This window comes from Rhyacophila brunnea, unplaced genomic scaffold (genome assembly GCF_057557595.1).
Source record: "Rhyacophila brunnea isolate RB1 unplaced genomic scaffold, BYU_Rbru_1.0 scaffold_4, whole genome shotgun sequence".
In the NCBI taxonomy this organism is placed as follows: Eukaryota; Metazoa; Arthropoda; class Insecta; order Trichoptera; family Rhyacophilidae; genus Rhyacophila; species Rhyacophila brunnea.
The window spans coordinates 16211885-16225749 of record NW_028233068.1 but is presented as its reverse complement, the minus strand read 5'-3'; the positions used below and the strand labels follow the sequence as shown (position 1 = coordinate 16225749).

Genomic DNA, 13865 nt, shown 5'->3' with positions numbered 1-13865 from the left:
ACCCGCGAAGGTTTCTGAATTAGTACAACCATCTTCATCTTCTATTCTATCTTCTATTCGTATGCGTTCCTATACCATTCCTCCGATTGCAATGAAACTTTGGTGAGTTGTCGTGCGCACGCCTGCGAAGGTTTCTGAATTAGTACAACCATCATCTTCTTCTTCTATTCGAATGTGTACCTACACCATTCATCCGATTGCAATGAAACTTTGGTGAGTTGTCGTGCGCATGCCCACGAAGATTTCTGAATTAGAAAATCATCTTCTACTTCTATTCGTATGCGTTCCTATACCATTCATCCGATTGCAATGACATTTTGATCAAGTGTTGTGCCCTTGCCCGCAAAGGTTTCCGAATTAGTACAATCATCTTTTTCTTCTTCTATTTGTATGCGTTCTTATGCCATTCATCCGATTGTGATGAAATTTTGACCAGTTGTTGTGCGCACGCCCGCAAAGGTTTCTGAATTAGTACAACCATCTTTTTCTTCTTCTATTTGTATGCGTTCTTATGCCATTCATCCGATTGTGATGAAATTTTGACCAGTTGTTGTGCGCACGCCCGCGAAGGTTTTTGAATTAGTACAACCATCTTCTTCTTCTTCTATTCGTATGCATTCCTATACCATTTATCCGATTGCAATGAAACTTTGGTGAGTTGTCATGCGCATGCCCACAAAGATTTCTGAATTAGAAAATCTTCTTCTTCTACTATTCGTATGCGTTCCTATACCATTCATCCGATTGCGATGAAACTTTTGGCAGTTGTTGTGCGCACACCTGCGAAGGTTTCTAAATTATTATTATTATATAAAATACAAAGTTTGTTGTTTGTTTGTTCCATCTAATTTTGTTTTTTTTTTTACAACATATTAATAACATTAATAACGTTTTCATATTTTGGATTCGATTTTAATTTAGTGTTCTTATGTTTGACCTTTACTCCTATTAGAATTATTTTCATATTGCCATATTGTATTACACAGATATTTTAATATTAAAAAAATAATTACCTTTTATTATTTTTCAAATATCTAAGATAAATATAGCCACGAAGCGACCCTGTGCGAAGCCGGGTACTTCAGCTAGTATATTATATTATTTAATGTTTTTGGTTTAACTAATAACTTTTTAAAGACTAATATAGATATATTACCATTGTTCCAAGAAGGTGATTACAAACACTAGGTATTCATAATTTGTTTGTAATAATTCTTATTGTGATCCTTGACTCAATAGGTAGGTATAGGTTTGTTAAGTATATAATAATATGATAGAATTAACTATATGTGCACATCAGTGGAGAAGGGTGGAGATAGGCTGTTAAAATCCAACATAAATAGTATACATCTAATTTTTACAGTCTTTTGTATTTGTTTTTATTGAACTACATAAGACTACAATAATTTATAGATAGTGTTGGTTAGTTTTTAAAATCAATTGAACACTGCCTAAGTCAAAACATAATAATTTTGTTATACTTTGTGCGATGCGATAAAACGGTGCACACTTTTTCATTCATACTTATTTGTTTTCGTTGGATTAAGAATACATATTACACATATTGTAGGTTTATTTTTTAAATTCATTAAGCCCTGCCTAAACCAAACTAGATGAAAAATATTGTACTATCTATAAAATATCCAAAGTTTTCTATGATTTAACTACATAATTTAAAAAAATTTATAGATAAACAAGTATTTTTGACTATGATCTATTATGGCTTGGTTTCGCAGGGTTTAATTGAATTTTAAAAACTAACCACACCGTATATAAATTGTAGTCTTATTTCCATGAAAATAAATACGTTTGACTGACAAAGGCTATTATTTATGGCGGATCTGAACAGCCTACCTCCACCCTTCGCCACCGGTGCACATTGCGCCTGAAGATGCCGAAAGGCGAAACCCGGGTTGCAAAAAATGACTCAAATGGAATAATACAAAACTTAAATCCATTAGAATTGGAATCATATTTTGTAGTGTATTATGACACTATTACTCTGTAATAGGGTTCTTCTTTTTGGTATGTGAATAAAAATATATAAAAAAAATGGCATTCGGAACATGACAATGTTTATTTTAACAACGTTTAGTAAACAATAAAAGTGACATAAGAATAATTATAAATATAAAAGATTTAGATACTATTCAAGTGTGTCAATCCGCCTTAAGATTTTTGTAAAAATCCTAATGGACCCTAGGAATAACATTGCTATCGCATAATAAAATTAGGTCCTTCTTTTTTGCTGCTGATATTTTTGGGTTTTTTTGAGGATATTTTAGTTTAATGTTTCTATAGACAAGCAGCATTCAAACAAGTTTGCGCAGGCAAACATATTTCTATAAGGAACCATTTGAATTGTTTGCTTATAGAACTATGAATGTAGAGGATTTATTTGTCGTCACCGGAAACAAGTTGAATAGTCTTTAATTTTTATTTAATATTAATTTATTCTTGCATCAATTATTAATAATATTATGAAAAAAATAAACCATAATAAATTACAATATTATATCTATCACTATTTAATAATGTTTTCACTAAAAAAATCTTCGGAACTAAAGGAACCATTTTATGTAAAACTTCAAATGCGATTTACTCAGAACAAGGATTTTTGAGTTGTTTATCTATAGAACTAGGGTATCGTTATGGTAGCATTAATGGGTTTCCTACATTCGCCGGCATTGTAATACGATGTGGACAAGAACGAAATAGTTAATATAGGTAGTTTCAAATATCACTACCTAAGACCTAGCAAGCCAACTGATGTTTTTCGATTATATTTAGATTTTCATTTGACAGATTGACGTTCACGAATACTCATAGATTAATGTATTTTTCGAAGATGTACCAACCATAATGTCTGTCAAACGTCATGTTGATAGTATTTATCAGTGGCAAATATGTGACACAATAGATTTTACGGCATCGTGTGTAAACGCACTGGCATATACGGGTGTCATAGATTCTACGCCCACGCCTCTTGTCATAGATTTTTTTGACATATCGCTTATGTGTAAACGGAATGGCATAGATATGTTCATAGACACTAAAACGCTCTTAGCATATATATGTGCCAGATCGTCATTGTGTTTATTAGTACCTTTAATGCACCACAGGATCACTTCATATTACTCTAGTTGCCACCGTTTTCGTGGTCTGATCTGGAGACTTGAGCGGTGTATGATTAGCACCCTGCTTCCTTTATAATCTTTTTTACTTAGTGAAAGCAACATCATGATTGGTTACATGGAAGGAAAACATGAAAATAATCGCCATGATAAATAGTGCTGCCGAGAAATAAGTTTTGCTTTTCTTTATTATTTATATCATCTGCAATAATTAACTCATAATAGCTGAGCGGTAACGTGATGGCTTATATTGTCGTGGGTCCCGGGTGCAAATGCCGGGTCTGGCAAATTTTCATGTCATTTTTCAATTTGTGTATGAGTCAGAGTATGGACCTAACAGGTTGAGCAAGTGGCTAACATACATTTCTTGTAAAAACAAAAATGTGTTGATTCAACCTCCACTTCATGGCGGCCCATGTGGATTCTCTTAGGATAGAATATGGTGATGTACCTATGTTAATATTTTTTACTGTAAATTGTAGTATTGAATTAGTCAAATCCAGTCCTGACGATTGGAAATAGCCCAACTTATTGTGTTTTGTTTTAATTGACCATAAATTCCTCTCATATCCAGATGTCATCAATGCCACTTTCTGACGAGACACTGCTGTGTTCGGTGTGTGAGAAACCTGCTGCAACATACTGCGGGAGATGCACTGTGATGTACTGCTCGAATGCCTGCCGAGAAACAGCTTGGAGAGGAATACATCGCTTTATTTGCAACAGGTAATTGTAATATAGGTTGATGCCGCAAGTGCCTGATCTTTGAAGATGCTGTATTCTTGCACAGCTGTTATATCAAATGTATGCGTATATTGTAAGAAAATATACCTACGGACAATGTTATTTTACTTAGACACTGTTAATGGAAATAAGTACGAGATTATATTGACAAAGTTTAGAATTTTCTCATTTTATCCCTTACGTAGGGAAGGAACATAAGTTAATCCAGCCCATTTTACTTTGCATTTGTTTACAAAAATTGATAATATCAGAAACCATGTGTTGCTGGTTTTGGTGCTTGTATATAAATCTTGGAAGCCGGTAGTGGTCATCTCGATTCCCCAACTGGCCTTATTCTTATGAATGTTTGATTCAATGTACCTACTTGGTGAATGGTTAAAAAGACTGCCGATGCCATAGATGTTCTAAATATAGAGATAGGCAACGAAGCGGGTTACTCATGCAACCAAATGAAGCATGTCGACGACAGCCAACAACTTACGAGAAAAAGCGACGCGATAAAAAAAACGCAGGGCATCACTGAGGATTTACGTTGGCCCTTTGACCGTAGTACCTTACGTAGTTACTACGTACTCATATAATATAATAATTTTCAGCGAAGGAAGGTTTAAAATAACAACACTGTTAGGATTTTAGTATAATTATATTTGAATGTTGGGAATTTATGAAAAGATAGGTAGGTTATTTAGGTACTTACTCTATATGTCTTTCAAAAGTAATACAAGTAATAAAGTAATTATAATAATAGCAATAAAGTAATTAAAGTAGGTAAATAAAATTATAAAAGGTTATTAATATATATTATGTCATATTATATTAATCAAAAATAAAGTTTACATAAATATATAGAAAACACATTATTAAATTCTTGCAAATATCCCATCACTGTAATTAATTCAGCCTTAATTAAGTTTAACTTACACATTTGTAATTAGTTCGGGTTTAATTAAGTTATACTACAATATAATATATATACCTACCATATATATAATATATAAACAACTTTCCTTTCCTAACTTATATAATATATAGTACGTACATATCTATAGGTAGGTATATGGATTATAAATATCTGAACACAAACACGTCTCATAATCAATTAACCTTTACCCCTCGAAATTTTTTTTATAGGTACATACCACCCACTCGAGACTTTTTTCCGTAAAAAGCATAATTTCAATATAAACCATTTAATTGGTGAAAAAAATGTAAAAAAAAAAAAAATTTTTTTTTTTTTGTTAAATAGATTTATAATGAATATACTGTACTTATTTTTAGTTTATTTATAATTCTTCATTGTGTGGTATTTCACAAAGCAATCTCCAATATGTAATCCTGGCTTATTGATGCAGGTCTCGCAAAATAGTCGTGTTTCCGATCTACCACCTGGGATTTTTCTATTTGAACATACTGCACAGTCTTTCTTACTCCCGGAACGCAGCACATGTAACTTATTTGTAAGTCGGTCTTCTGTAGGAACAGTTGAAGTGCGCCTTCGAGATCCACCTTGCCGAAAATCTCCTACTAATTGGTCAACCAATAATTTCACAAACTTCAAATGTGTCATTGGTTTTTCATTTTTCTCTTCCTTGGAAACTTTATATAGTATGTAAGAGTTTATCACACATACCTCCATTCCCCAAAAAAATAGTTTTCTCCACCACTTAAGTGATTTGCGCAAAAAACAATACGATGATGCATAATGATCGGCCCGATCTACTCCACCCATACTTTTCGTATAATTTATTGCAACTTGTGGTTTTTCGATATTGACTGTCGAACCACCACGCACGTTTCTCTGGACTGTTTTTAATTCTGCTGTGTCACATGTGCTTAAAAATGTAACCACCCTCTTATCCTTCCAAGCGAGAAGCAAAATATTGCGATTTTTATACGCCACTGTATTTCTGTTTCTGGTAAATTTGGGCTTTTTTATCCCTGGAGGCAATCCTTTTCTATTTGGCATTATGGTTCCAGTTAAATGACATTTCAACTTCATCAATTCTTCAGCAAGAGGAATACTGGTGTAATATCTATCAGTGAAAATGTGGTATCCTTCCGCACCTGGGTTTTTGTATAATATTTTTTTGTATAAATGAATGGGTATTCTACAGGTAACAGGTAATTCTGGTGAAGGTAAATCGACCGATGTAATACTGCCGTAATATGGCAAAATGGAGCAAATATACCCGGTCTCAGCATCTGCCAAAACATAAATTCGTATACCCCATTTCGTAGGTTTGTTTGGATTATAGGTAATAAAAACAATTTTACCCTTGAACTTAACAATAGATTCATCAACAGATATATTTTTATCTGGTATAAAATAATCCGAAAACTTTGAGTCCAAATACTCAAGAAAATTGCTCACCTTTTGGATTCGTGTTCTCAAACTGTTATCAGGTAAATTGGTGTTCAAGTGTAACATCCAAAATATTTGCATAAATCGGTCTCTTGTAAATGTTTCTGAATAAAATGGAATTTTGCTGTTGTATCTGGTTGACCAATACTCCTGTATGTTAGCGAGAGGCATTGTTCCCATGTTTACTATTACACCAATAAAGGCTAAAAACTCATTAGTTTGCACATCAACCCACGAATGCCAAATGGATCTCCTAGTCAGTCGCATCTCCCCAATTTTCTTATTAGCATAGGCATTTGTTTCTCTGAAAATATCATTCACTAATTCTTCAGTAAAAAATAATTTGAAAAAATCTACAGGCTCTTTAGTAGCTGAAGGAATCTGCGGTCCTGTGATCTTGGGAGAAGTTGTGAATTTTATGTTGCAAGGTTCATTATCATCTTCTGTGACGTCTATCCATTCCTCGTCGTCAATAACTCTATCTTCCGTAATTTGAATACTTTCTTCATCATCGATCACTCCTGTATTTTCTCCTGTACTAGGTACTATTTCCACATCACTTTCACTTTCGATTACTAGTAATCTTCTTCTTCTCTTAGGAGGACTTATGTCACTACCACTGCTATCATTGTCGCAATTAAGTTCATCATCACTGTCTTTATTATTTTTATCAACACCGTCCTGATCAACGTCGAAAGTAAATTCATCATCGCCACTATCATCTATCTATATTATCACTATCTTTTCTATGTTTATTAGACATTTTTTGGGTACAAAAAATAATCTTTCGGTGAACTGATCTGCTAAGGATCTCTTATATTACTGACAAATGAATAATCGTATGATCCATATGTATTTTCACAGAATCGTAATGAATGAAATAGCGGTATGTAGAGAAGTGGCTATAAAGTATAAAGTGTACATCATCCATACATATTATAGTTATGAGTGTTATATGACTGTAAATATGAATCAAATGAATTGCCTTATTAGTCTTATTAGTTATTAGTGTTATTACTTATTACTTATTATTATTACACTTGTAATATAAGCCGCCGCTCGTAAATTTTCTAAATTAGTTTCGGGCTCATAACAACTCATTCCCAGTGCGGTACACATTATCAAAAGATTTCTCAAAAAATAGTAAATCGATACGTAATAATTTTCGTTTGACTCATTAGAGTATTTCACATTATATTTGTAATTTTCTGAATCGGCATAATATACTAGTAAGTATTGTCATCAAAAACAGTCTATTCAAATATAAAACTGTAAACTCTACGAGACGCCCCTGCGCAAGCGAGAACTAATAAAAAATATAAACACACTTCAAAATCATGCGTGACAAACAATTCAGTCCACTCTAGTCTGGGAACGTTCAATAAATAAAATTTATGTGACAAAAAACCATTGCTTGCAAGCGACATACGAATAAAAAAAGAGAAGATTCCGATAAAAATACTCTGTTGAAATTACGCACGCAGTATTCTTTTGCCGACTTCTTTCTCAGATAAATGTAATAACCTATTATTATTCATTCTAACTTGATTGAAATCGCATTATAAAAATTGCTGAAAATATTACAAAAAATTACTTTTATTGGCGTGCCGCCGCTACGGCGGCACTCGAGTAATACGGGAAACTTCTAATGCCGCCGATATGGCGGCACTCGAGTGTTAAGGGTTAATATTGTAAACAAAATAAATAAATAAATATATATCACAATTTTTAAAAAGTGAATAATATCAAAGTATCAACGCATACAATGATATAACAATGCTCAAATATACGATACAATCAAAATGTGTTACTTATATTCAATTATAATATTAATAATCAATGCGTTCACTTAAATGCGGTCCTGAGCAATACAAACACGACTGCTGTGTAATGGTATGTAAACAGAGTAATTCGGAACGAATTTAAGCATGCGTTATGCTGCCGAGTTTATTTTAGGTTATTATTTTAACATGTATAAAATTAATTAAATATACTCATTTGTGATACGACACGGCTCCTAAGCGTTTATTCTTTTCATTACTGTCGTTTTTACAATTTAACACAATACACACAACCATTTTTACTGAATATTACCTAGCTCAGGTGAACCTTCCACGTTGATTTACCAATGCAAACTGAACGTCAATGTGACGCACGTTGAAGTGCTACCATAACTTGATTACCAGTCTGCCTCACCATACTTTCATATACGTTGCCGTCCCTAGGCCGATGCCAAGAAATTATAATAACGGCAACCGAACATGATAGTCTGATTCATCACAATAATTCTGTGAGTAGTAAAGAATTAGAAACGCAGATTCAAAATAAAAATATCTTTCTCATAGGATAATGAAAGGGATTTCTCCCTGAAAGGAATACATGAAACAAACTCGAATTTTTGTGAATGAAACATTCCTTAATTCTCGAGATTTGAGAAAAGCTGAGAAATTGCACTTTCATATTGACATCGTACAGGCAAAAGTCATCAACCGGCAAAAAGGCAAACTTTCAAATTGCGATATGTCGAAATGATATTTTTTTGGGTTAGTGACTTCTGCCTGAAGAGTGACCATATAGTCTGAATAGTGATTTATTGTTTTATTTAGTATGAAAAGGGTGTTACTTCAATATCAATAATAATAAACACTATCATTGTGCATTACATAAGGCTTATAAGACTTCATATTGGTGGATATTGTGGTGGCAAAACGACTTTCTGTTAAAAAACCAGGCGAAGTTAGGGGGTTTGACGGTATTGTATTTAAAATAAAATGCATTAATATTCTATAAACAAAAATAAAAATGTCAAGTGAACTCATTAAGTCAATTAGTGAATTAGTCCTGTCAAACAAAGGGTCACTGTATTCATTATTGCCAGTTTAATAATCCAAACATTCAGTTGTTATCAAAAACTTAAAAGAAAAGAATCCCATAGTTTATTAAAATACATATTAAAAACGTAATTCTGTAAAAAAATGTCACAAGTTAGTTATATTTTAATATATACTAGTTAATATTTTTTTTTTCACTGAAAACTATTTAATGGCTATCTGCTAAGATTACTTGTAAAAGAACATGTTTTTCACTTTTTGTAAAATTTTTGATAAAATAAGGGATTCTGAATTTAAATGAATGACAAGTACATGAACCCTGATTGACATTCACTGCAATAATAATATTGACTAGCAGAGCTAGCTGGCGGTCGCCAGTCTGTCTCGCTAGGTCTTGCAGACGGCTTGGCGGTGTTGGATATTAATATAATTGGGAAGTATGCATAGACGGCGCCATAGTTTTCCCTTCGGTATCGATTTTCATTCACCTCAGACTGTTTGACATTTAGATTATTGCGATATAATACGTTTTATTTATTCAATGGGGGAAGATCCCATTAGATTGAAAAAATGTAAAAACTAAGTGTTTTAAGATACGCGTAATTACCACTCTGAAGGGGTGTGTCCATATCGACCCCTAATCGGCAGAACAACGTAAGCGACAATTCATAAATTTTAGAGGTTTTTTTTTAATTATTTCAGTAATTAGTTCCAAAAATGAATTCTGTTAAAGTGGTTAATAATAATTGGTTACTGCCTATACGGAAATTATAAAACAATTGCATTAGTGCTTTTAGTTTTCGAGATAGTGGCGGTAACGCTGTTTTGCTTATGTCTATGACACGATATTTTTTCCAGGCATGTCGCTTACGCTATTTGGCGTAGTCGTTTTTATTTATAAATTTCATGCTAATTATCATCACAGGGCATTACTAATTAAGTATTAAAATAAATAACATAAGCACCCATTTATTTTACGAAAGGGGACGTTGTTAAATAAATTAAAAATACTTTGACTTTTTAAATTAATATTTTTGCTTGTAGATACTTAATCACAAATAGGTAAAATAAAAATAAATGATTGGTATACTTAAGGTTTCGCTTATATTATTAATATTATCAGGTATTGCTATTTTTCAAAATGAAATAGGTACGTATCTACTCGTACATAATTAAATATGGGGACCTACTAATTATGATAAAATAAAATTGTAATCAACTATTCAGTTTTACAAAAAAATTATTGTCCCACATTTTTTAAGCAGTAATCGCTGTATTATCCTCATTCACATCTTCCTGATCGGATTCCGGTAAAGTATCTTCCACTGATAATCCATGTGGCAGTTTCATAAACTCATCCGTCATCTCTGAGGGATATTACATTTAACACAGAGACTTTAAGGTCGTTATAATGCTCGATCTCCGATATTGGTGATTTAGCACTATACAGCAAGGGTGGCTCCTCTTAAAGCATCACAGCACTTGATCGGGATCTGATGACATTTTCTAGGTCTAACAGGTTAGTCCTACTGTCACCAGAGTAGGTACAATATTTGGTAAGTTTTTTAAATTATGCCTTTGTAATTCACCAAATTTAAGTTTGAACTTTGAAGGAATGCAAGTATCAGCGAAAGATTTCCAGTCACGGAATTCTGCATATGACATGATGACCTAGCATTGGAAATGATGGTGGGTCATTCTGATAGTGCCCAAACTACTCTGAATATAAATGACTCAATTGTCGCATGAACGGAATCTACCGGCATCGTAGTACGACCAGTGGGTTTATTCTATACTTATCGACCGCTAAAGTGATAGATATCAAACTTAGGGTAGGTTTATATAAAAGTGTTAGTACTTATTGCAACAATTACAATCAACGTATTGTAATTGTTACAATAAGTGCTAATTCTATAATACAAACCTACCCTAAGTTTGATAATATTTATCACTTTAGCGGTCGATAAATACAGAATAGACCCACTGGTAATAGAAAATGTATTTCTATCAATTCAATGAAAGTTGAATTTTTCATAAAATAAGATAGCATACCCAGTGTTGCCCGGTTTTTATTCTGACCAATCACAGTATAATAATTCCTTGATTTTTTCCCGCTTTGTCAGTCCTGTCCAAAGATTTGTGCATGATTGCTGAGATCTCATTACTGCCACGTTTACCATCAGTTTCACCCCATAAAAAGCAGTATCCATTATTTGTTCCACTTTCGTAGATACTTTCATTACAGTATGCGTATTTCGACTAGGGAGTGTTTAGCACCTTCTCGAGGTCAAAACTTGCGCACAAAATGTCATTGTGATTTTTACTTTTGGCCAGATCATTAAAGAACATCTCCTTGCATTTATCCTTTACGGTAAGGGGACATTTGTAAGTATCCGTTTCAATTAGCCGAAGTCTCTCGTCACCAGACATATTTGTTATTTTCTCGCAAAAAGAACACTATTATCTTTTTTGGTAGATGAAAACCCAAGTTGAACTTACTGTCTATTAAATACGTTTCTGAAAACATTCCGAATCACGACATTAGTGGATTCATTCAAAGAATCCAAATTTTCAGTATAAATTTTATATACATTTTTAACATTTCAAAAATCTACAGGAAGATACTATTCTTCGTAGATTATTCCGACAGTAGTGAGATGGAACGGCGGGTAATTATTGTTTAAGGCGATGTCTTTGGCCTAAATTACACATATAATGTGACTTTTACGCCATCTATTTATATTTAAAGGCATCTACCATGAATTTCTAAAAATCTGTTACTAAAAACTTTGGTCGATTCCAACCAGATGGCAGTAAGTTACCATAATAAGTTGCAAGTATGATGAAATTGCCAGATGAAAAAAATCGCTAGACAAAAATTCATTTACATATTATAAGAATATAATATATTCTACTTACTATAATATTATTATATATATACTTATTCAAATAATTATTATTTTTTTTAAATAAGTACAATATTTTATTATATCGTATTGACATTTTTATGATAGTATAATAGTATATTATAATATATTGTAGGTATATAATTTGATCAAATTCAATTACACAAAAAACGTTTTTTATGGAATTACCTTCACTTATTATAATATAAAAAAGTTCTACTAGTTATTCTGTAATATGTGACAATCTAATTCACTGTGAATTGACATATATAATTTTAAATCGTCTGCCAAGAGTAAAAACTGGATTCCATTGATAACATTGACAATGTCACAAGATTTGATATAATACACGTGATATGATATAAGAAAACAAAATATAATCGCTAAGACACTTCGCTTTCTTCCATTTTTTGTGACGCAAGTGCTTTAATCGTATGTTTTTAATTAAATCAAAATTGAATCATTTTGGGTAGCGACGCGAAGAGCCCGATGATTTTTTTATAAAGAATGACTTGTCAAATACATTATATATACATTGGTAAAATACCTTCACTGCAGCATTGACGCCACTAATCGAATATAAAATTTCCCAATCAATATTCTGAAATTCGTAATACATATGCAATAGGTCGCCCTTAAAGAAGTTCCACAAATTATTATTAATAAACTTCGATTCAGTACATTCACTGTCTCCATTTCCAACATTATGATGTTGAATACGACTATTTGTGAACCGTAAAGAATTTAATGGCAAATCTATTGAGAGCGCGGGGTGATATGCATCTTCAGGTATAAGTGGGTCGGCACAGGCATGTACCGGTACACAACAATCTGAATCCGCCATAACTAAGTCTAAAATTCGCGATTTCACATTTTGATACACCCCTGTTACAGGCGGGCTTCTCCCGGTGTAAAATAATCATTTAGTAGTCATAATTCGAAACGTAACCCTGACCTCTAGAAACGGCTTCATAAAACATCTAATCTGATTCCTTGCTCAACTACATAAATTTTTTTTATTCATAAGTAAAGGCCTTCGTCCGGTGTGTGAAAATCACATACTGGGCGGAGGTGTAATTAAGATAAATTTAATTTGATTTAAAAAGTTTAAATGATGATGGATGAGAGAGATAATTTTAAGACTAAATATAAGTATTCATATATAATAAATTTTGCCGTGCTTGCCAGCAACGTTAAAATCTCGTCAAATCAAAAGCATCACGCGATAAAATTTGGCCAATCACGAGAGTCCTTTTTGCTGGACGGCGTGGGTACGGGGAATTTGAAAAAGAAAGTTAGTAAGCGTCCTTTGTAAACCATGTACGGACCTGCGTAACTAATTGTAAAAACAAAATATGTAATGGACTATAAAGTAACGTTGTCCAACCAAATATTAAAATATATAACGCTAAGACCGCACGAGAAAGACTTAGTGTTTTATTTAATTTTACCAACATATATAAATCCTTTTTTTATCTTTTTTTTGTGAATCCGGGGTTCGATGGACACCTGAGCTAGCCGCTGGAACCCCGGGTATCTCAATTTCTTATCTCTGAAAACTGCTTGAGATTCATACAGGATAAAAAATGAGATGAATACAAATTGAAATCACCAATGATGGTTATACAATTATCAACTGGCAAGTTTTCAAAGTATGAAAAGAACGAATTATATGCATCGCGAGACGATCGCGGTGGAAAATACATGCAACAGTGAAAAATGACCCATTTCACCGTAATCGAATAATAACGACGTCAATAGCTGCAGCAAAGTGACAGTCAACAACAGATATACTGTCTGGTCGGTCGGAGCGTACAGCAATGAGAATGCCACCACCTCTCTGCCCAAAATAAAAATTGCATTATAGTGAATTTTTTTTAGCTTTATA

At 32.9% G+C, this 13865-nt stretch overlaps 2 protein-coding genes across 4 annotated transcripts in view; one reads left to right on the top strand and one right to left on the bottom strand.

Moving 5' to 3' along the window:
* Positions 1 to 13865, top strand: part of LOC147066978 (uncharacterized) — an 81530-nt gene that overhangs the window by 10266 nt on the left and 57399 nt on the right. For all 3 annotated transcript variants that reach the window (XM_085954573.1, XM_085954572.1, XM_085954571.1), the window contains exon 3: positions 3709 to 3860. In XM_085954573.1, the coding sequence (XP_085810699.1) occupies positions 3709 to 3860 (152 nt within the window). The remainder of the gene's footprint in view (positions 1 to 3708; positions 3861 to 13865) is intronic.
* Positions 1 to 13865, bottom strand: part of LOC147066979 (uncharacterized) — a 56061-nt gene that overhangs the window by 23255 nt on the left and 18941 nt on the right. The gene's annotated exons all lie outside the window — the stretch shown is intronic.